Genomic DNA, 24,565 nt, shown 5'->3' on the forward strand with positions numbered 1-24,565 from the left:
TGTGTCAATATCGAATATATTATTTTATTTTCTCTTTTCATAAATTATAATAAATAACTCTTGACTGTGATTATATATATTAAACAAAATATTTTACAAAAGTAAATAGCTGTATGTCGCCATGTGTTCAATGAAGTGTGAGAGAAAGAGACAGAGAGATGTGTTACTACTTGTCTATTCAAAAGTAACTAGACATCTGAAGCAATTGCGTGTGTGTGATCTTTGGCGACCCCGTACCTTCGTATTCTCTTCTAGATAAAAACATTCCCAATGTACATTTCAAATAATAAAGAAATAGATCGTCTTCTATTTTAAATACGATTACAACATATAAAAATTAGGTCTCGCAAAAACATTACGTAAAAAAATAATTTTCATATAGATCAAACATGATTCGCGGAAATAATTTTCCACTCTGAAAGCACGTGTACATATTAATTACGTTTAATCAATTATGTCGATTTACGTATGCGTAATCTCTTTATGAAGGGGCATATGCCACGCTATGTCAAGACGCGTATTTTGCGGGAAGAGACACGATTATCGCCAATAAGGTCACATTGGACTCACCTAGGAGGATGGGTCATGAAACGATCCCCTCCTCTAGTTTCTTTCAGTGTTTAGTCGCTTTTCAATACATCAGAAGACAGAGTTTTACTAGGCTGAGCTGAGGTATCGAGAGAGGCAAGATGGTTGTTTACTCTCTAGGTATGGCGTAAGGTTACAAGTGAGAACTATGAGACTGTTGTTCGTAAAACAGTACGTAGGCTTCACTGGAAACGACCGATCGTGATGACACGACTGACACTCGGCTGTCGTTATACTCATGCCATTCCCCCGAGTACGGATGCTTGCAATATGCGGTGTAGTGACCGGAATACGTGGTGCCCGAGTGATTGGCGACCCCGTATAGATTGTACGTGCAGCCCGGAACTCTCGGGGCGGCAAAGGCACTGAGATCCAAACCCGTCAATGGAAAGTCCACCATCACGTTAAGCTTGCCGCGAAAGCGCTCCATTGGAGAGAAACGTTTCAAATCTAGCGGATGGTATTAAGAAAAATATCCCTTTTCTTCTAATTCTAACTACATTTATGTACTAATTAATAATATTTTGAGTTATACCAATAAGATTCGTTGGAAGTACCACATAGCGATGTAACTCTTGGCTAGTTTTATATGTAAATGTACGCGCTAGATTGATGAAAAAAAGGATACGAATAACCAAAATTTTCGGAAATTTCTGTATGCTGAAGCTTTTGGTGCACTTTCTTCTCATCTGACATTTGGAACATGTTGGTTTTTCGTCGCCGTCCAACACCTCCTCTCGAGTGAAGTGCTCCAAGCATTGGCTCAGCTTTACCGTGCCACTTCTAGCTGGTATTGGCAAGCTCAGATCCCAGAACGGATCGAGGGTGACCGACACGTGGTCGCAGGAAGTGCAACGTAAAGACGAACGTAACTGTCCGACGAAAACATCGACTATCGTACTGTCTTCGCTGCGAAGATACCGTTTCCAACTCTCCACCGCTTTTTGCATATCCCTGTATGAAGTAATAATATAAATATATGTGTTGCAAACTAAATGCGCGTTTATCTTTTGAACAGCTTCCTCACGTGTAACTGTCAGGTATGTCACCATGTATGGGTGGTAGCTTTGTGGTGACTCTGTTGACATCCTCGTGCAAACCCTCCAGTAAGTATCTGAGAAACTCTTGAGCGTCCTGTTGACTGTAGCCCATGAAACGCGGCGCGAATCTCTGTATCTGAGACTTGAGTGCGGTCGTGTTCACCACATGATCACCGCCCACCTCCCACAATTCGTGAATCACTTGGCTGAACGCTTTGATCAGGGCGCCTTTCATGCTGGATGTCGTAGTATTTATGTCGGCTAAATATTGTTCGTTCAGCAGATACTCTAACAGAGGTCTCGTGTTGCTCAAGCATTGAATCACGCTGTTCATAAAACACTAAAAGTCGCGCAAAATTAATGTGAGGCCATACGTAAAAATTTCTGAGGAACAAGTGTCTTAAAGATGTACTCACTGTATTTCCAATATTCCGTAAGCCGTTCAGACCACATCGTTCATCGCGTAAAGCTTGCAGACGGCTACGCGCCGACCTGTTAGTCGGGCTCCCTTCCTGAAAATCATTAGACATATTAAATTAAATTTCTACATAGATAAATAGCTATTATTAATTAAATGGTTTTGCTTAGAGTTTGTAACATCGTTGCAAATACTGTGTCGTCTTTGTCTGTTAAAGTATTCCGAGCATACATTCATTCATTCTGATCGGCGAAGGTATCGCAAGTCGCTCGATGAGAGGGGGAGGGGGGAGTGGAGGACTTAAGCGTCTCGCGATAGCAAACAAACTTGCGTTATACAAACTATGCAAACTAATAACGCGTTAGATTTAGTGACACTTTGTACTTAATTGTTAGGCACACATGTAGATTTAATAAACACGGTTTTCGTCAGGATGTGTTTATTAAAATACACACATTTAAGTGGATAGATAAATGCTGCGGTGCTTAATTTAGGCGATTGACGAGGACAAAACTGACTGTGATCGACAATCGAGAATCTGCAGGAAAGCATCGCAATTGCACGGGTACTCACCTGTGAATAGGTAAACGAGGAACGGACGACACGTGGCACGGCGGGTGTGATTGACGCCGAATTATTGACGCGTATCGAACTGATTCTCGAGGAGATACGTTTGGGAGATGTCAAGGGTGCCGCGATACCGAGGAAGAAGGCGTAAGCGAGCACGAGGGCTGTCACCGTCCACAGACACCACAAAGCCCATCCTATCGCTTGAGCGTGAGCCAGTTTACACACGACTTTTGTCTTAACGGAATTCGCGAGTGATACGACGCTGAATTAAAACTTGTGTGCGTTATGCATACAATCTATCGCTTGCGCAACACGTTCAAGTGAAAAAAAAGCAACGTCATTTATCTACGTCACGCTCGTCAACGTGCATGTTAATTATACAACGACCGTGATATCTTGCGATATCATTTTCGGCCGAACGCCAAAAGTAGAGGATTCTTAGAGAAGTGTTTCTTGTCGTCAAGATATGACGTGAGAAATTTCGATTCTTTTCCTCCAAAATGCGGAGATAAACTTGCAAGCTCCATTCTATCAGAGATAATTCGAGTATACAGTTTACAAGGAGAACGCGAATATTCGTCCGAATCGATGCATTCCTGACGAAGTCATCGGAGAATTTTCGCGCGAAGAAGAAGCGGGCAAAGTCGGTCGGTTACCGTAAATCACCACGGCACACTGTGGCGCGAGTCGACAACGTGTGCCTCTATCTCCCGGAAAGTTCGAGAAGGAGAAAGAGAGAGAGAGAGAGAGAAAGAGCTCTGAACTATTAATAAAATGCAAGCGCGACCGACTCCAAAGTGGCTCTAGTTGGAGACGACGAGAGGGCAAAGAGAAGATTTCGCAATGAGACTGGGTGGGAAGTAAACGAATCGCGTGGGGCAACGGCACAGATCCTCTTCTCTCATGACGTACGCTCTGTGCATCAATAAATGTACAATGAACATCCTTGTAGAATCTCTTCCTTCTACCGAAGATCACTCTTCTTTTACCGTAACGTAAGCACTTTGTACGCCGATTCGATCGAAACATGTGCGCTTCTTATGAGGATCTCTTTTCACGCGACATTGCAATTACAAATGTATAAGCTCACACGTACATACGTAGAGGAACGCGTAGAAGAACGTGCCCTGTTCACTCTAACTATATTCGACAGTGTTTACTTCTCAAGTAATTTGATAGTATATGTTGATCCATGCGAATGTTATACTCACGTCTTGATACTACCTTCGTAAAGTGGTAGTCAATTTAGAAAATCCTTTCAAAAATGTAGTCACGGCACAGCAATGATTGAACAATTACGAAAATAACTGACGGCAAAGAAACAGAGAGACAGAGAAAGAGAAAGAGAGAGAAATTGTCGTAGACGTAGAGATTACGGGGACGTTTGTTAACTAACGATCGATTAATAAACACCGAGAGGTAAACGCAGTCTATGCTGCTCCGCGTCAGAGCATATTACTTTCTTTGTAAGCGCACTCACGTATTGCTCGTTGACTCCGCGATAGATACTTTGATGCGCCGTGGATGGATTCGTCGGCGACGAAGTCAGATTGCCGCTCGCGGTACTCGAAGAGAAGATACCGGGCTGATCCATTCTCCTCGACGTCGACGGGACGGACGGGTCGTCGCCGTGCGTGATGGATGGCCTACCCGCAACGCTGTCAATCGTTCCGCCAAAGCCGCTCTCGTCCGGTGTGCTGCTAGACACGTGGTTCTCTTCCTCGCCATCTTCGGGAATGTCGCGATCGTTGATGCGATCGCGTTGCAGAAATGTGACAATCGACGTGACATTGTCGGTGCCGCGCGTTACCTCGTCGTCGCTCGTCGCAATGTCGGCCTCTTCCTTCCCACCTGTCACCTTGTTCTGAGCGTTGTTATTGATCAGCAGCTCGGTGTTACGAGGATTAGTAGCGAGGTTAGTCAACAGGTCAAGGCTACTAACACCGATCAAACCACTACCACCACCAGCGGTAGCAACGGGTGAGAGAACTTTATGCTTAGCGGGCGAGACCTTGTCTGGCCGGTGGCGACGCTGCTGGTGGAAGCGGTGATGACAATTGTTGAGATTATCGTCGTCGTTCGCGTCGTCGCCGTTTCTGTCCTCGTCCCCGTCGCCGTTTTCGTCCACGTCGTTGTCGTCGTCGCGCTCGTCGTCGTTGTTGTTAACACCGTATCCACAAACAATATCCTCGTCGTTGCCGTCACGCCTCGTATTGTTGCCGTTGTTGTTATGCCGATCGTCGACGTCGTCGTCGTCGTCGTTGTCCCTGATGTCGTCGTTTTCGTCGTCGTCGTCGCCGTCGTCGTTGTTCAGTTTACGGATAACGTGATCGTCGACGATGGATGTTACCTCGACGAGAGACTCCGGCGTGCGCGCATGTCCGACGGTGGTGAGCACCGTCGTGCTGTTCGTAGGTGGTCTTCTCTTGCCGGACTTGGACCATAGACCGGCCGCGGTGGGCGCGGACGAGGAAGAGGAGGAGGAGGGCGAGGATAGCGAGGACTCCAGACGGAGATCCTTGCGCTCGACCTCGCGCTCGTCACCGCCGAACAACTCGCTCACGGACGACGTCGACGAACGGTGCCTCCAGTGATGCGCGCTGCCACCGCTCGCTGCCTGTTGTTGACGTTGAATACTGGGCACGTAGCCGGCTGGCGAGTACTTGCTGATAATGTCGGCGGCCGCGGCGGACGCGTCGGGGACGCTGCCGCGTTCCCTCGAGGACGTGGAGCTGACCGTGGCGCTCGACGTCGGCGAAACGTATCTGCCACTACCGCTGCCGCTGGTGCCGTTAACGATCGTTGTCGCTAATGCAACGCCGCTGCTGCTGCTGCTGCTGCCGCCCGTTTCGCCGTACGACGACGACGAGACTGACCTGCAAAATTCGCCCGACATGAGAATATTGCGGTCATCGCGTTTCGCCGGACCGGGCCTGTGGCCAAGGTCCTCTGCTCCCCTACCGCGCGATCGCGTTACGCAACAACAACCGTTCCTCGCTACGTATCTGGCGGAGGGATTCGCGCGCGCGTGCTGCTGAGGTTGCACGCCCACAAGCGTTTCCGTCGCTAGCAACCGGGCGAGTAACTACTTCTACTTCGAGGTTTGGAGGTCACTAAATCGGACACCGTTCGCGAAGGCGCGCGTGACAGCAGCCTCGAAACGCCGCCGACGCGCTCGTACCAGATATTTAAATATACATAAACGCGGCCGCGAGAGCGAAAATCTATGGTGGGAGTGATAAGTGTCGTCGTCGTCGTCGGAGCCTGAGAGAAGAGAGAAATTCTGCAGCAAGGATATCCGAAACGCGAACGCGCGCGCACACACAAGTTGGATAATCTCGCGAGGTCAAGGTCCACGACTACATTCCGTAGCGCGAGCGTGCTTATTTAAAATCGATAAATGCGGCTATGTGCTCTCTCTCTTTCTCTCCCCCTTGACATAACACGCGCGAATTTCAATGATGCTTTATACCCCACGCCGCTTCGACGGGAAATCGGAACGACGCGGCAAGACGCTTTGATTAACGACACCGAGATAGGGACAGAGCTATCCGAGCCGGAATAACAGGTAGCCAGACCTAGCGCGACCAGTTTACGCGCGACCTCGACCTTTAACGTCGGACTAATACCAGTTACCCAGGTCACGTACGAGCCAGGGGGATGTACATATCGCGTCTGCCTTCGTAATTGAATTATAGTGACGTGAACATGAGGGTAAGTAACGCGCGAAACTTTCGGACGTAGGTACGCAGCAGCAAACAGGTGCGACGTCCGTCGTTTAGAAAAGATACGGTAGAATGCATTACCACGCACCATCATTAAGGGAATAAAAAATGAAACGACATATTCACTTTACGCAATTAGAAAGTTATCTCAAGGATACGAGCGGTTCGATATCGATTAACGTCACGCGGCTATTGTGAATGTTCGACGTGCCCGTTGTCCGTACGTGGGACGATGTCGCTATCTCCCTCTAAGGTCTACATCCTACTCCTAAGATCGCTCACCTTGCGGGTGAGCAGTTGGATCGACTGTACTCCGATGAGTAGTTCCTGCGGACGCTCGTGCCGGTAGAGGCCGACGAGTAGTAGCTGCGGGGCCGATTGAATGTATAAAACACCTTGATAAATTCTAGTTTAACTCGATTCTAGTCTACATTTGTCTATCAGAGCTACTGTACCGAAAAAAAGAACAAACGTTTCAGCCTCCTGCATTTAACTTTTCACTGCGACGTTCAAGTCCAACGAGATCCGTCGAGCCGAGAAGGAGAGCATTACGACAACGCTCGCGTGATGCTTCATCTCTTGCGTATCTAATTGAAGACTTTAATCACTGGGATTTCATGTAGATCACGGTAGGGAGGAAAAAGCATTTAGCGTGATTGCAAGGTACGCTCCTCGGCTCGGCGGAACCTGCCGTTCAAGCGTGTCTACTTTCTCTACTTGCTGTTAACTCGCGCGATAAATACTGCAAACGATTATACAGCTAAACGAGAGATGCACTCTCTTCCCGATCAGCATGAGAATACGAAAGTTTAATTTTAGACGTCAAAACAAGAATCACGTGTGCACATTGTAATCTCGAATATAATCAGTTTCATGTCTACATTAGATTCTATCAAAGTTACATGTTGCACGTTGCTCTGCAAACAATTTTGTACGTTCAAGTCGCGATATATAAAGGTGGCAAACTGACTCGCTGACTCGCGCACACCTCTCTTTACTGTCGAGCCGTCTCTGAGATTTCACCGATAATTGTCAATACGCACGAGAAAATATTAACGAGATAGTGTTCTCTAACCATCTCGTTAATGTTTCCTCTTGTGTATCGATATTAACCTTCCTGGCGCGCAATAGGACCGCCTGTACTCCGAGGAGATGTAGTTGGAGCGCAAGCCCGAGCTCGTGGACGACGTGTAGAAGCTGGTGGGCCGGTCCAGGAGCGAGGACGTGCCGGTGGAACGGTAGGCGTTGAACTTGGATGTCGTGCTGCCGATCCCAGAGGTGGTGGTGCTACCGCTGCTGGTGCCGCTCGAGTACCTCCGGCTGGGCGAGTGCGGTGCCATCGGGCTGGTGCTGTACGAGACCGCTACGGCGCCCGCCTGTCCGCTACGATGATACGACATGCTGCGCTGCGGGTCGTCGATCTCCTCGAGCTTCTCCGTCGAGTGCCTGAAAGTCATTTTACTGCACTATTCTCTCACGCGAACTCTAAAAAAAAAGAATAAATATAAAAGTAAAAATGGATATTTGCGTATAAAAAGAGCGAGAGAAAGAAAAAAAAGAGAGAGAAAGAGACAGAGACGAGAACTTCGTTAATAATGTTAATTCGACTTTGAAGAGGAACTCGGATCTAACACTGTTAAATTCGTAGTGTTGAATTATATATCTAACTCAAATTATTTTTAATCATTTCTATAGATTGCCATTACTCCTATCGACATTTCACCAATTTAACTAAAACAATAAAATTAAATAATTTAATAACAAACATATTAAATTTGATTCAAATTTAATTTGTTATTTACTAGATGCATACATTAATATGAATATTGTTTGTTTCAAAACCAAATAATTTAATCATAGAAACAATTAACTTGTCCTTTTAATTACATGTTTTGTATCAAAGTTTTATCAATAAACAATTTGCCAGTTTGTTAACTAAATTCAGAATTATTTATTACACGTTTTGTGTTAAAACAACAAATTTCGACACACATAAAAGTTAAAAATATATGTTATTTAATTAAAAAGTCACAATAACGTCAAAAAGACATAAAAATAAATCGTAATTGATTAAAAGGTGACTTTTAATAGGATTGTCACCAAGTCTTTGTCATCAATTCTCTTAGAGTTACAATTAGAGAACCTAAAGAAATTTCGGAGGTAAATATTGTAAACATAAATATTAGAATTTTTCTCTCAAGTCGGTCACAGAAGCCCCCGGACTGCGGTGCGCATAATAGACCTTTCTCGAGAAACGAAACGAAGATAATCATGACAAACCATTTATACTCCTCAATTCTATTGCTAAGAAAAGTATTTACTCAATTTATTTCTTTTCAAGTGTAAGCAACGATTATTTTTAACGAAGAATATTTTCTTGACAATTTCTCGAAATATACTCATCATAAATTTGAAAAAATTCATTATATATTAAAAAGAATTTATACTGTTTTAAAGAATATTATAAAATTATATCGAAGAAAAGTCGGAATAACAAGCAAATCGAATTTTTATTTCAACTAATATTCTTAATTGAAGTAATAAATTATTAAGATTCAGAATATACTCTGAATTTTGATGATTATGATGAATTTATGAAGTATTCGAAATAAATATCTAATATTTACTTAATTCAAATATATATTTTTCTATATGTACACCAAAATCTATTTTAAATAAATATTACTTCCTTTAAGAAACTGACAAGTGTATTTCAAGATTATTATTAGTAGTAAAAAGAATAATCTTTGCAAAGATAATTTAAAAGAATGAAACTAAAAATTGAGTAAACACTTTTCTTTGCAGGAAAATGATATTTTTCTTGTGTGTACGTCGAAGAAGCGACATCCTCGAAGATCGACGACTTCTCAAAGAACGACAAGATGAACTCGATGAACGGAGCACGTGCGACGTTTTCTCGCCAATGCGATTCTGATTAAATCACTGGAACTTGCGCGCATCGTTTCGCGCGGGTCAGGAGACTCATTATCAGTCAGCGAGTACGTGCGTTAACGTAACGAGTGCCATTATCGATAATTGCCACGCGCGGTGATATAACGTGACCTTCGTGGCGCGATTGAAAATCATGCGTGTCCGTGTAACGAACAAGAGTATCGCTCTCGGTGCGACGCGCGGCGGGCTTAATTCGGGCTTCACCTCCGACCTCGTCCCTATCGCGTTACCTTGCCCTCCTTTTCCACTTCTCCGGATTTCTCCGGAGATTGCTGTATCCAGCAAGGAGAGCCTCGACGAACGGTCCATCGAGAGCTAATCGCGTCCTCCTCTCGGTGGCTGTTTTCCAACACGAGATACGCAGGTGACACAGTGTTACATTGCGCGACACTGTAAAAAGCTAACCACGAGCGTCTAAAATATGCCAGTGTCATCAACTTCTCAAGATATTTCGTTTCACTCGCGGTACACTGAGAAAACAAATTTATTTAAAAAATTAAAATATTTAGTCCGATACGATAAACTAAACATTGGATTGATTCAACAATTATTTAGTTGCACAAAAAAGATACACTATTGTTTATGTCAACTATTCAAATTTTTTTAACCAATAATCAATTAAATCAACTGAATGTTTAATTGCACGTATCGAACTAAATATTTTAGTTTTTCAACAAACTTTTTTCTTAGTGTAATTACGTTCATTTATAATATAAACGTGATTCAAGTTGTTTAAAGGATGAAGATTATTGTATAGTCATTGGCGTATCAGAAATTAAGTCTAAAGGTTCTAATTGTATTACAATAGAAACCTTACACAACGGAACACGGTCAGTGTAGGATCAGTGTATCACATATTCAAAAAAACTATTTTGCTTCTATTGTGATTCTGGAAAATCTACGAATAAAATATAAATTCTTAAAGAAATGCATTCTTTAATTCGAGAATATATTTTATGCTTAGAATAGCGCCAAGAATAAATAATTTCCGATAAAGAATAAATTATTCTTAAGTCAAGGTGAAAAGATATTCTTATTGAAAACAAATTTTACTTTATTTAAAGTTTTAAAGAATAGGAGTTGCGCCCGCGTTCAACGTTAAACATGCTTGTATTTAGTAGATCCGCTGCGGCAGATATTGCTGTACTCGCAAGACCATTTTTTGAATGTAAGCTGGAAAACAGCCGGTAAATTGTTTCTTAATAAAAAGACGTCTGCGTTTATGACCGCGGTTCACCGATCATACGTCGTCTTCGTGAGTAATCGTAGTTGGAGGGGACGAGGAAGCGTTTTTTGACATTGCAAACGCAAGAGACGCGCTCTCTCGCGAAATCCTCGCCAAACGACGGCGTCGATAGGACGCGGATCTGACGCCCGGGACGATTTTTCTCCTCGCGATCTGGCAACCGTCCCGCTTTTCCGCCGGAGTCCGACGCGCAATTTAGAACGCCGGAGAATCCAATATAAACCGCGTAGTTTCGGATTTCGTTGCGAAGCGCCAACGCGCGTCCGCTCCGCGACTCCGGAGCGACGGAGAACTATCGCAGCACGTGCAGGGTATGGTATGACGTGAGATATCGCGCATGGGGTATCGAGAAGTGAATTCGATGTCGAGGGGAGGAGGAGAGAGATGTATTGATACACAGAACAATTCATTGTTTCATATATAAGCAAGAATATAAAATCTTGAAACAATTTGGATTAAGAATAAAATAAAAATAATAATAATAATAAATATGAGCAAGAATATAAAATCTTGAAAGGATTTGATCATCTTAAACAGACATAATTTGCTTACACAAAGAAATTTTGTTCAAATTTTTTCAAGCAGATTTCATATTCTTGCTTATATTTATTATTAATATTAATATTTATTATTATTGTATTTTATTCTTAATCCATGTGCTTCGCGACTTAAGATGATTCCCGGTTACAATCTCCTTTCCATTTACACTTATTCCGTTTTATATTACTTGTTCTATATAGTGTCACGTACGTGTCACGTGAAGTATGATTCAACAAAGTTGATATACTTATATTCTTGCTTATATACGAAACGATGAATTGTTCATTTGATACTAATTTTTTTTTCTCTCTGTATACGCTACCGCTTATAAGTTTGCAGCATTTTAGAAACTTTTAAAAGAAGTTTATGTACTGATATTGCAAATGTGTGAAATTTAATGTTGTTCCAATCATAAGTTTTATTCATATTTACTCAAAAATTTTGGGAAAGAATTGTCGGATTTTCCAGGAATTTTATTCCAGATAAGAATGCAGAATTTTTTAACGCAGCCTTGAAATAAATTTATTTTATTCCAAGCACTTTTTAATGCTACTTGCACATACGATCGTAAAGAACAATCGTTTAAGCTTTAAATATTAAATTTGAGAAGATCCTAGAAAAAAATATGAGCACGTAACAATCTGTTAACAATAACTCATCGAAAGTACAAAAATCGAAAGGCAGTTAAACACACAATGTCAATTTAGAACGATGCATCGTCTTCTATCGCCACTCATTTTTTTATAAAAACTCACAAGTCGTAGAGAATGTAATGGACGTGGATGTGTACGTCATATTGACTGCCAATCGATTATCGACATTTTGCATTATTAAATAACAAATGAGCAAGAGGCAATTTTTTCAGACAAAGAGAGAGGGAGAGATATAAAATTTAAATATAAAAGTGAAATTCTAAAAAATTACCCGAGTACTAATAAAATCCCATGAAAATCCATACAATTTTGTCAGGTATATTAAAAAATAATCTTCTGAAAATTCCAGGCTTCCTCGATTTTCCCCGGGCATAAACGTTCTCTTTGTTCCAACTACTGTGCACAAAAATGAAAATTGATATTTTCAATAAAATAATAGTATCTGTAAAGAATCGTGATTTTAAATTACAAGATAGACGCTGAACTTATAAGCGGTAATCGTTTGAATCCATGTATCATGAGCGATGAACACTCCAAAGCCTCGAAAGATTAATATCTCTTGGGTGACTACACAACAATTACGGGAATCGCGTTAATGTGTTTCGCAACGAGACCCGAACAGACCGTGGCCTTCTTCTTCCGTGTAAATTGTGTCATCCGAGGATTAAACGGGATATTAACGAAGGATGGAAGCGGCGCGGTGCAGGGGGAGCGGCGAATCCGCGCGAGCGGATTCCACGCCTCGGATGGATTACGATTCAATTAGCTTACGTAAGACGCGGCACGCGGGTCGTGACATAACTCGGGGCGGAGTACGTCGGCGCATTATTAATTAATTTCAACGGCGAGCCACCGCGACCGGACGAAGAGCCGCTGGTCAGCCGCGCGTCCGTTTACCGCGAGGAAAATCGCTGATGGGAAAGAGCGGCGCGATCGCGACGTGTGTACCTTCGTATTTAGATACGTTCTTTCGATACGTATCTCCAAGGATTTAGCTTTGCTCTCGCGCAGATGCCGAGCAATGTCACGCGAATTATCGAAAACCGTATGACGCACGAAGGCTCACACGTACCGTCCAAGGTTCAATATATCTTTAATGCCCAATTTCTTCACCTCTAGATAACCTTTTCCACGAGATATCTCCCACGGAATACAATTTCTAGTAAAACTCTAGTACCTCGTGCAACAACAATATTTGTGATTTTGTATACATTTTCTGGGTTTTTTTGAACTATGCGCCTATTACTTCTTTGGAACGCTATTCTTGAATTAAATTATATTATCTAATTATATTAATGCTAATAAATATCTTAAAATACTGCAAAGAACTCAATACAGTATTATATTATTGGGCCATTAAGTATGAAACTTTACACATGTGAATATCAAGATATTCACATGTGTAAAGTTTCATATTTAATGACCCAATATTATAATACTTATGTTAGTAGTACGCGCGAAGAATAGTCATCTATCAGACACGTAACCAGAGATTCCAGTGAAAAAACGAATTTTTAGTTAATCGACAAATATCTTTATCTGGAAGATAGCTATCGAGAGCTATAAAAAAATCTCATAAGGAAAAAAAAAAAAACGACTCGCTCCGATACGAGAACGATAACGCCGAAGACCGAAACTCGATTTACGTTTTACAAGATAGATTCGCGCGCGCACGTGATGTGCGTATTGATGACCTTAAGGTTTCATCGAGAGAGTGTACGTAGACACAGCTAATCGATATCCATCCTCCGAGGGCATAAAAAAAAAAAACGGAAAAACCTTCGCTCGCGTATCCATTACTGCTATCTATTTTTGCCAAAGTAGATTAACTTGAATCTCGACCTAACTTGTTTTTTATCTTACTCTAACTCTTACGAGTAGAGAAAGATGAAGAATAAATTAAAGATTAAATCGAAAGAAAAGATTCTAATAGTATTTTGGTATTCAATAATATTTCTGATGTGATTTTATGTGAATTTTCTAGTTCTTTAAACTGCTTGTCGTTATTTTCTTGAAACGTAATTCTTGAACTGAATCAGAACAGTAATATCACAATATTAAATTAATAATTCATTTAATAATGCTGAAGTTCATAGGCATCTCTAATTATATTAATAAGTATCTTAAAATACTGTGCAGAGAACTTATTCTGACAAATATTCGTAAAAGGTATACTTCAGTCAGGATTTTTCGCAACAAGTTCTTTGTAATTTCTTAAGCTATTTATCAACGTCAGTACAATTACAGATGCTTATTAGCAGCAATATTAATTTAATTACTTTATAACCATTCTGATTTAATTCAAGAATGGCATTTCTAAAAAGTAATGGTGTTGTGTTTGAAGAACTATGTACAAAATTACAAATATCATTGTTGCAATAAGATCTTGCTGATCATTCGTTAGCCTTCCTCCAACTTTAAAATTGCATTATACAGATCTTACATTAATTACTGTTGAAGATTAAAGTTAGTCTACATGAGTCTGGTACAAGCAAACTCGGAAGAGTTCTTTTCTTTTTTTTCTTTTCTCTTTTTTTTCGAGAAAGAGCGATGCTATGCGGATCGATAGTCTTGCGCAACGGTCGTATTGAAAAGGCAAACAAAGCCGACAAATGCACGCACAAACGGCGTTTCCGTTTTCCCCCGTGGCCCTCGAGGTCGCGAGTCGTACAATGCGTTAAAATTTAAGTACGCGGTCCAGCGCGCCGGCCCGCGATACGTAAATAACTTTACGGCAACACGCGTCTCTCCCACGTGTACACCTCTCTCCGCTTTCTTTTTATATCTCCTCCTGCGATCTCGGAAAGGGTGTATTAATAGTGCGCAGGAACTATGAAAATTTTTGGCCATCGTCATCATCGTCGTCGTCGTCGTCGTCGTTGTTTGGACATTATTTCGCCTTGATGAGAATTCTCGTGCACGTACGTCGCTGCATAACAAGAAATCGCGCGGTCACGATCCGGCCTTCGGCCTCGCCGAAGCCCGTGCGGTGCGGATCGTCGCGGCGAGAAGGCAGTCCGGCGATTTGCTGCGCGTCACGATCGCGAATCCCTGAGAGATTTTTCCGATCTGCTTTCTCTTCCTGGGAATCCCTCCTGGCTACATGGGGAAGAGTTCCTCTCATCTCTGGCGCCAGGAATTCCGCACGCCTGCGCGAAAAACACTCTGGTTTTGTAAATTGAAATTCTGGTAGATCCAACTATTGTAGAAGGAAAACAAATCAGATACTTATTGTTTTATCGTTCATTGTTAAATTTATTATCGAACGTACTAGCTGAAGAACCGATTACAGTAACAAAAAATTCTGAATGGTATGATTGGAATTTTTGTGTGTGTTGTGCTTGGTGTAATCAAAACATGTTATTCAGCGCGCATTAGAAAAATAAATTTACTGTCTTTGATAAGACAGCTGCTTAAGGATTTTTTTAACAGTAACTAAATATTTTGTTATATATAATAAAAAATTTAATCGCCTCTGCAAAATACATGTAAATAAAAAAAAAACATTTGTTTGCACTGCTCGTACTAATATATTGAAAAAAGATCACTGAAATGAGATACATTTGACAGAAATGACAAGTTTTTTTAAAACTAATAAAATTAATTTCTAATTTAACTCTTATTAAATTAATTTAATCTTAACGTTAATTTTTAATTTAATTATTTGTTCATATAATTTTTACACGTAACTAAATTAATTTTCTAATATTTATTTTATTAACGTCAACTTAATTTACTAAAAAATATATATATTAACTTACTCATTCCTGCAAATTACATAGTTTTCGGAGAAAGCACTGCATTGTTTAAAGGAATGACTTATATGCAAGTGTACGAAAGTCTATTGACAGTTTTCACAAACGTTCCAACAGTAGGTACACCCAAGGACTTTGATTCTGTCCATGGGGAAATTTTCCAAACTGAGAAGTCACCACTTTCTACATACTTGCAGTTCATGATTAATAAAATGACTAGAGCTTATTGGTCGTTACGTTAATCAAGAACTGTAAGTATGTAGAAAGATAGCGACTTCTCAGTTTGGAAAATTTCCCCATGGACAGAATCAAAGTCCTTGGGTGTACATACAAAATGCGTTCTGCGTCTCTAATCATACCGATTAGAATTTTTCGTTATTGAAATTGAATCTCTCTGGTTATTTCGATATTTCAGCTAGATTGTTTAATAAATTTAACACTAAGGCCCGGTTTTTCATTATCTGGTTAACTTGTAGTTAAACTTAACCCGGTGTTTCAACCAATGAGCTTCACTTATGGCATCATCATGAGTGAAGCTCATTGGATAAAACATCGGGTTAAGTTTAACCACAAGTTAACCGGATAATGAAAAATCGGGCCTAGGTCTGATTTGTACCTTTCAGGTTGAATCTACCAGAACTCCAATTTATGCATCCAGATTCTTTCCAGTGTATGCACGCGGCGTCACGTTGACATCGGGCCGATTACCCTCGCGGGCGTGCGAACCTTGCTTCCGTGATCTCGTTATCCTCTTCCCTCTTACGCAGCGTGATAATTAATTGTGTAAAGTCCGATGATGGGTTCTCCCGTCTCTTCCCTTTCTCCTTTCTGACGTGCGAAATCACGTCGAGTGTTCTCGACGACGAGTATTCACTTCCCTTTTTTTTTATAACTAATTCGTTTCGGACGCACTTTAGGGATGAGAGGGGGAGGGCGAGGTGGCCGTCGCGCGCGCGTATCGATATCCATGAATATTTTTATCGAACGCACCGACGAACGCCTGGGTAACCTAACCCTCCGTCGGGGTCGAGGAGAGCGATGTAGCTCGCCTCCACGGGGTCAAAAAAAAAAAGAGGAGAGCAAGAGCAAACGTGAAAATCATGCGATTTACATACAAACACATATACATCGCGCGAATTGTCTCGCTAACCCTCGCTACCGATGTTCCTCGCAAGGCGCGAGCACCTATGCGGCAAAAGTCAATCAGTCGAAGAGGTCGAAGATAAAGGGAGAGACGGGGGAGGGGGAGTAGAAGGAGGGTAATTCGACGGGGAGATACTCACGACGAGGCCGGCGGTGACGTAGAGCGACGACGAAGGGGAAGGTGCGGCGAGTTCCTCTCGGCAGCCTGGCGGGAGGGGAAGAAGATTCGCGCGATAAGGCCGGCTCTGTCGCGGTTCTCACCAGTCTCACCACCACCCGTGACCGTGACTCCTAGCAACCGCTCGTCGCGTTATTTCGCTCATGTTCGTCGCGAGTGAGCGCACGACTCCAGCGAGAAAGCGGGAGGAACGGGAGGCCAACGGAAAAGAAGGCGGAAAAAAAAATGGAAAAGAAACGTACTGCCGGGAGGCGGAGCGCGGCTGATGACGAGCGACTCGGGACGCGGATCGGAGTGGCGAGACTGGCACACATCGTCTCGAGGTCGGACGGGGAGAAGAAGAAGAGGGTACGGGGAAGGGCGCGAGACGCGCGCGCGCCCGTTTGAGCGGGTCATCCCGACGGTGGTGCCGACGCGGTGACGTCACCCCTCCGGGAACGTACATACACGCTCCGCTCCGAATTCCAACGTAAGGTCGGTAAGGCGCGGGAGAGACGGCGAGACGACGACGACGCGGCGATCGATTCTCCGGGGCGCGAACACGCCTCGAATCGCTCCTGTCTCGCCGTTTCGCTCGCGATCGCTCTCGGGTGTGCGTGGGCGTTACGTGTAAAAGGGAACGGTGACGTCGTCGTCGTCGTCGTCGTTGTCGTTGTCGTGGTCGTGGTCGTGGTCGTAGTCACGCGTCACGTCACACTCCGCTCGTGATGTCTTCTTGTCGCTCGCGACGATGGCACGAAGGGGGTTCCGGCGTATTTACCTTTCGTCGACACTTCCTGGCGCGATGCACACTTCGATGCTCGTCGTACCGCGAGATTATCGGCACTGATACGCCAACAATGCACGCGCGAACAAAATGGCGATACGTGGTTGCCGATTTCCGCGTTGACAGTCATCGGCATCCTTCGCGCGTGCGACAGCGGCGACGACGGCGGCGCGACGGCGACGACAGCAGCAGTGGCGGACGGCGGCGGCGGCGGCGGCAGCGGCGACGTCGGTGACCAGCGACCAAGCGACTGCCAGCGACGTCTGACGGTGGCGGTAGTGGCGCGGAACCATAGAACTTATAGTATATATATATAAGTTCTATGCGCGGAACACACTCGCCTCTTGCGATAGCGCACGAGCAGAGACGCAGAGAGCGACTTGAGTTCTGAGAGTGGCCATCCTGGCCATGCCGGCCTTTTTCTTATAACGTTAAAATTTTCGGCGCACTAACGACGCACATCCATTTAGGCCGGAATATGAACTAAAATTACATCCATTTTGCGACACTGTCGATAAAATGGTTCAAGTCTATGCTAAAATTATCTACGGGAGGGGTGGTATGTACTAACAAATTCGACAATGTTGCAAAATGGATGTAATTTTAGTTCATATTCCGGCCTAAATAGATGTGCGTCGTTAGTGCGCCGGAAATTTTAGCGTTATAAGAAAAAAGCCGACACGGCCGCTCTCAGGTTCCTATCTGATAGTACTTACCTCGTTTTAGTCACTTTCTACTTTACCGATTCGCGATGACGGCGCCGTAAATAATCATAACATAGGCTACGGTCCACTTAACGCTACAAATGCTTCTAAGTATTTTTCGATTGGTCAATTTGCAAAATTCATTGTTCCGATTGGTTAATCAAACGCTTCGAAGCATTTGTAGCGTCAAGTGGACCGCAGCCACACGCGATATATTGCAATGCCCGGAGAATGATTGCACAAACGATAGGCCGTGATCAATAAAACAGTAAATCACTTTACCGACTATAGACAACTGATGGTGCCTATTAACGACATCTACTTTGCGATCGTAGTTGTCATCCGGCTTGTCGATGGTGTGAGAATTGTGAGATAGAAGCAAATGTCAACGAAAACAAAACTGGGAAAGATGTGTGATCGTAACGCGACGTTTGTCGTGCTCTCGTTATTTCTTCTGATAATGTTCTGTGACACAACGTCGTCGGAGTGCACGCAGCTGGCACCATGCATCTGCTCGTTACCGGACGGCCACTATTACAATTTGACCGGCCTCGCTGATGCAGAGTTGGTAGATCATGAGCTATTAACCTCCGTCCTTCGGCTTCTCTTTGTTTTTTTGCGCCGTTAAATGTCCGTTGTTTCAATCCTAGAAAGAAAAGAAGAGTATTAGTATAAATTTATCTTTTTGTTGCAAGAAGACTCGTGAAGAATTGATGAAGCAAACAATGAACAATGCATTTCATTTTTAAAAGGTCGGTTTGCATCAATGAATAGAAATAGATTAATTTTAGTCTCTATTTAATTTTCTTTTTCTAATTTTTAAAACTAGAAAAAGGTAGAAAGTTAAATCGAGAACTGAAGTTAATCTACATTGGTGCAAACAAACCTAAATCTATGTTCAATATTGTAAAATTTTGTTTGAGTGTTTCTTTTTTATTTCTGTACACATGGCAATTTTCTGCATCTTTGATATTTAAATATCAAATATTCACATTTATCATACACCTAAATATGTACGATATCTATTTGAAGTAATCTAATATTTTAGAACAATCCATTATGAGTCATTGATTACTTAATTTGCAGGCCATTTATGGATGCTAAATTTAATTGGACTGTGTATTTTCATCCATGTACAAATCGACCAATAGTGATAGGCAATGATAATAAAACGTGTACTGCTGGAAATGGAGTATCAGTAAGTTTTAAAGCAGTTTGGATCAATTAAAAAAGTGCAATGTTCCATTACTTACATTGTGTATTGATACTCTTGCAATATCTAAGTTAAATATTATATCTTTGCAGCTTTGTATGAGCAATAACAATAAAAAAGTATTAGTAGGAGGCAAAATAGAAAATACACACATGAAATTGTCAACGGAGGGCAACTTTCCAATTTTTGAAATATATAATAATGGTATTAGGTCAACGATAAATATTGTATGTTTCTCGGACAACAAAACAAATTTTGCATTAGATCCTCCGAGTTCTGACTCTAAAAATTTTGTAAGTATAAACAGCAATTATTATTGTGCTTATTATGATTATCAAATTGTTTATTATCATGATGGATGCATGTAAAAATTAATTTATTACTAATATTTGCAGTATTTTAAGCTAGTAACGCCATACGGGTGTAAGATACAACCAGAAAAGGGATTGTCTACGGGTTCAGTTTTGGTTATTCTATTCTTTGTCTGCTTTGGAGTATATTTCATCGGCGGCATTATTGCGCTGAAAACATTGAGGGGGGCGACAGGCTGGGAAATGGTGCCAAACCATGATATTTGGTTCATGCTTCCTTCGTTAGTCAGAGTAAGTGGCTGTGATGTTTCTTTGAAAATGGTAACAGCTGTTTTATCTGATCAAGAATATTATCCTTCCATCTTTTTGCAGGATGGCGTCGTCTTCACTTTCAACTGTTGCCGAGCAGACAGTTACGAAAGAATTTAATGCGATATCTTTCTGTTAAACCAGTTTTATTTGATATTTATTAAGTGTGTGATTTAGTGTACTATAAATAGTCTATTTGTATTCAAAATTTTTTTTTATTCCCACTCTCGTTTGTATTATTGCAATGCTTTCTATAATTTATCCAGTAGATTTTATAACAAGTATATTCTTCCGTCATGTACATTATTTTTGTAAATTGCTTTCAGTTAATTTAGTCATACCGTATCTTTAATGTTGGTATTACTATTTTTTTCATTATTCGTTTGCCATGTTAAAGAGCACAATGTATATATGTTGAAAAATGTGATATTCCATTACACTATGTCACGTGCCAATGTTATTTTTTTCTTTTTCACAAGACAGACATTTCAATTAATTTGAACAATTTACATAACTGCAAGCTGTAATGGACACCTGAAAACATGATTACATACCAAAGAAAATGATTGTTTCGAACATTGTGTGGCTTGTTTCAAGTCGATTTATATTGGGCTAACAAAAAACAACAGTAAAAGCATGAATCATGTAAGTTACTATAATAAACGATGTATGTTTGTAGGATAACATATTTTAACATTGCAAGGGTCTAGACGCTGAAATCGGCTATTCTCTTGCGGATATGCTATTTTTTTCTCCATAGATATATTTTTTTACAAAACTTTACCAAGATTAATGAAGACACATGAGACTCTTTCTACAATTAGAGTAGCTTTTGTCTCTTTTATATAGCAAACTATTCATTTATATCCAGGCGCTTAGACCCTTACAGTGGATACAATAACGACAGGAATGGTGATTTGATAATGTGATGTTTTATTAACAAAGTTCTCTAATAATACAAAAATATAAATACCTATATAGACATTTTATATACCTTTTTTACATTTCTACGTGCGTTACGTGTGTAAGAAATGCGACTTGTTAATGATTAATACGTCGCTACATTTAACGAGAATATTTTGCTATCTATATTTTTCCTAGCTTCCAGCCTAAAAAAAATACTTATTGTAATGTATATTAATAATATTGATTTACCTTGTTTTCCTTATCTTCTACTTTGACAATCAGATAATAAATAATGATATAACAAATGCGATTTATATAATTTAAAAAAATTCGTATTTCTATAGTAGCACAAGAACTCCTTGCATATTCGTAACAATCAGACAATACTGGATTTTTCAAAATTCAAGCCTCCGCATTCCCATCTCTTTCGCTTATTGTCAATGACGTTTCTCTCTTTGAAAGCATGCGGATCAACGCGCTCAAAAGCTCTCAATCTCGTCCACTTGGATCGAGACTTCCCGATCGGTTTGAATGATGACCCAGCTGCCGTTGGCGTTCAAATTATGGATGTTGATGCTCTTTGACGAAAAAACGTTCACGATGCTTGCGAGATCTTGCACTCGGTTTGCGCGATACAAGCAAATGTAATCCCTCAGTACGATACCGTTTGTAAAGACGGCGTCGTCCAAAGCGAGCAACAACGACTGATTGTCACGCACGGTACCTGTAATTTACACAAAGTATTAGTAACGTAATGTTCAATTGTAAATATATTAGAACATATATATATTTGTAACTTTTCAATGGATACTATAATGCAAATATTTAATATACAATAAATACAGATTTTGTTAACATTTTTAATCTACAGGAATTTGAAAAAAATTTTACCTCGACTGAAATTCTAGATAGCTCTTCAAGAATTCTAACGAATTATGCTTAACATTTTAAATAATACAATAAAAAAATACAATGTAATAAAAACAATAGTTAACAAATAATAATCGCGTTTTAAAAATGCGGCATATTCGTAACTTAATATATTCGTGAGTTTGAAATTCAATTTATACATGATATTAAATTATAATAATACCTTTAATGACATGTTCTCCAACTTTCACGACGACTGCTCTGTTATCATCCTCGATGTGACCCTCTTGCAACTCCACGCCGATATCTTGCGCCAGGGTGGGAGCATTAACTAGATTCAAACCATTCTTTGTCTGGCCGGTTAATATGCCGACCAGAACGGCCGTGTGTATAAACTGTTTGTCCTGCATGCCGTTTCCTACGGTGTGACTGTGTACGACGGTGTTTAGCTTGCCCTTGAGGAAGCGACCGGCTAATTGACCCAATTTCTTCGACAATTCTATCCAAGGTTCATTTTCACTCGTCATAGCGGCAGATAAGACCGGAGCGTTTACGATACCGGTGACGTCGAATTCCGTCGATTTGCCGGACAAGGCCAAGAATTGCTGGGCAATTTCTACCGCTACTCGTTGTTGAGCTTCCGCCGTGCTGGCACCTGTAATCGAATAAAGTAAAACGTTATCTCCATAATTGAGACGTTCAAAGTTGAAAGCTACAAGAAAGAATATGTTCAGTTATTTCACTGTAATATTTGAACAAGCTAGCGAAATATAAAGGACGAAATACTATACAAATTAATTTTGAAATAATAGTTACAACTGTAAACTTTATTTTAATTTAATATTCGATATGACATATAAATTGAATAAAGTTTAAGACATACCGAGATGAGGTGTCGGGACGACTTTTGGATGTTTAATGAGCTCTAAAGTAATCGGATTCTTCGGCGGCTCCTCCACGAAGACGTCCAAAGCTGCTCCGCCGCAATGGCCGGATTTCAACGAGTTTAAGAGAGCCTCCTCATCAACAATACCACCACGTGCGACATTAACGATGTATACTCCTTTTTTGCATTTTGCCAAGGTCGTTGCGTTGATCAAATCTACAAACAATGCGCTATTAAGCAAGCGTTCTTCATTCCATCCGATTGCGTAATGCAACTCTATAAAGCTATTATTGAATTGAAATTGCAACTAAAAAATTCATATAATTTAAAATTATTAATTCAAAAAATATAGTGAAAATATATAAAATTGTTTTCTACTAAATGGTAATAATTTTTAATAACTTTCTTTGTTTGGCGCAAAAGATTTGTCGTCTTTTTTCAATTAAACATTTATCTATCCCACTCTCTTTGAAATAAAGTTTCTGAATTTCTTTTAGGAAGGCATTTGAGGAACTTTTTTTCAGATAGAAAAAATGTGTCGAAACTTTGTATAATTTTCTTTTCCGCTTCGACAAATCTGTTGCGCCCAATCAATAGATTCAGACCGAACGATTCGTACTTCTGGTTTGAGGTATGAGCGGCGTGTGCACGGTGATATAGTCGGCGATGGGCCATATCTCCGCCAAATTAAGCTTCCTGATGCCGAGCTCGGCGGCGGTCTCGGCCTTCAAGATTGGATCAAAGGCAACGATGTTCATGCCGAAGCTCTGCATTCTGTGGGCGACCTCGCGGCCTATGCGGCCCATTCCGAGGATCGCGAGGGTCTTGCCGGACAACTCGTATCCGGAGTACAGTTTCCGGTCCCATCGTCCCTCCTTCAGCGATTGTGCGGCCTGTGCGACGTTGCGTGCGAGCGAGGAGATCAGAGCGCACGTTAGCTCGCAAGCGCTGATGCTGTTGCCTCCCGGGGTGCTGCAATTATCAAAAGAAACGATTAAATTACGTGGCAAATAATGTAATTGTTATCTGTGGGCGCTCAATCACGAAATACATTGCGAAATACAATAAATCTTTTTATAGTCGTTTTATAGTCACTCATTTTTTTGCTATTCGAGCCTCGATTAGAGACACAATTCAAGATTCCATTAATTAAACAATTCCAGTGACATTAATTAAGTAAAATTGATCGTAAAGTGAAAGAAAATTTCTTTTATTCATGCTTGACTAAATTCTAGCAAACCCGTTATATCATTAAATTTTGGAGAGCCGTTCTGAAAGTCTTTCAGGCGAGAAAGAAGTAGCTTCGATTAAAAAGAAATTTTGAACCATAGGTCTTCTCACATCGACTTTCGTCGTTTTTCGAGTAAAACGCCTAATGAAAACTCTTCGCTCAAGATTAATACGCTTGAGAAGAGCTGTTACGTCAAACTGCCTCGTAATAAAAAATCCAATCTACTTTTCAACTTCTTTATGGACAAGATAGAAGTATATGTGATCGCGCATACGTACTTCAATACGATTACTCCTTTTCGTGTGGCAGCTTGAAGATCTATGTTGTCGACGCCGGTACCAGCTCGTCCGACCACGCGGAGATTTGGGCAAGCGGCAAAAACGTCCGCCGTAACTTTGGTCTCGGATCGGACGATGAGAGCATCGTGATTCTGTTGAACAGAGAAAGAGAGAATATACACATTTTTCATCTTCTCTTCAAGAATCATTAAAAAGTTGATCAAATTTTATTTTTTATTAAAATTAAATTGTAATTTAGTTTAATGAATATACTTGACAAGCC

At 41.2% G+C, this 24,565-nt stretch overlaps 3 protein-coding genes across 8 annotated transcripts in view; 1 reads left to right on the forward strand and 2 right to left on the reverse strand.

Moving 5' to 3' along the window:
* LOC105204939 (ubiquitin carboxyl-terminal hydrolase Usp2) lies at positions 1-17,945 on the reverse strand. 5 transcript variants are annotated; one of them, XM_026133955.2, is made up of 9 exons: positions 17,569-17,943; positions 16,771-16,835; positions 7,455-7,787; positions 6,624-6,707; positions 4,097-5,492; positions 2,045-2,140; positions 1,616-1,968; positions 1,217-1,542; positions 1-1,038 (listed from the first exon to the last, which is right to left on the reverse strand). In XM_026133955.2, exons 3-9 carry the CDS (start codon positions 7,739-7,741, stop codon positions 722-724), a joined length of 2,859 nt encoding a protein of 952 aa, XP_025989740.2. In that variant the 5' UTR covers positions 7,742-7,787; positions 16,771-16,835; positions 17,569-17,943; the 3' UTR covers positions 1-721. The 5 variants fall into 5 exon arrangements, with proteins under 5 accessions (XP_025989740.2, XP_025989737.2, XP_025989739.2 ...); XM_026133952.2 differs by lacking the exon at positions 16,771-16,835 and having other exon boundaries at positions 7,455-7,826; positions 17,569-17,945; XM_026133954.2 differs by lacking the exon at positions 16,771-16,835.
* LOC105204930 (cation-dependent mannose-6-phosphate receptor) lies at positions 17,146-21,085 on the forward strand. 2 transcript variants are annotated; one of them, XM_039446813.1, is made up of 6 exons: positions 17,146-17,282; positions 18,614-18,842; positions 19,365-19,476; positions 19,584-19,784; positions 19,887-20,093; positions 20,175-20,231. In XM_039446813.1, the coding sequence occupies exons 2-6, from the start codon at positions 18,661-18,663 to the stop codon at positions 20,229-20,231; spliced, it is 759 nt and encodes a 252-aa protein (XP_039302747.1). In that variant the 5' UTR covers positions 17,146-17,282; positions 18,614-18,660. The 2 variants fall into 2 exon arrangements, with proteins under 2 accessions (XP_039302747.1, XP_011172517.2); XM_011174215.3 differs by lacking the exon at positions 17,146-17,282 and having other exon boundaries at positions 18,221-18,842; positions 20,175-21,085.
* LOC105204921 (hydroxypyruvate reductase) overlaps positions 21,025-24,565 on the reverse strand; it is a 9,719-nt gene continuing 6,178 nt past the window's right edge. The window contains exons 3-7 of the mRNA XM_011174206.3: positions 24,283-24,434; positions 23,393-23,745; positions 22,771-22,989; positions 22,111-22,542; positions 21,025-21,741 (exon numbers count right to left, since the gene is read on the reverse strand). Of these exons, the coding sequence (XP_011172508.2) occupies positions 21,497-21,741; positions 22,111-22,542; positions 22,771-22,989; positions 23,393-23,745; positions 24,283-24,434 (1,401 nt within the window). The 3' untranslated portion in view covers positions 21,025-21,496. The remainder of the gene's footprint in view (positions 21,742-22,110; positions 22,543-22,770; positions 22,990-23,392; positions 23,746-24,282; positions 24,435-24,565) is intronic.

This window comes from Solenopsis invicta, chromosome 3 (assembly GCF_016802725.1).
Source record: "Solenopsis invicta isolate M01_SB chromosome 3, UNIL_Sinv_3.0, whole genome shotgun sequence".
NCBI classification, from domain to species: Eukaryota; Metazoa; Arthropoda; class Insecta; order Hymenoptera; family Formicidae; genus Solenopsis; species Solenopsis invicta.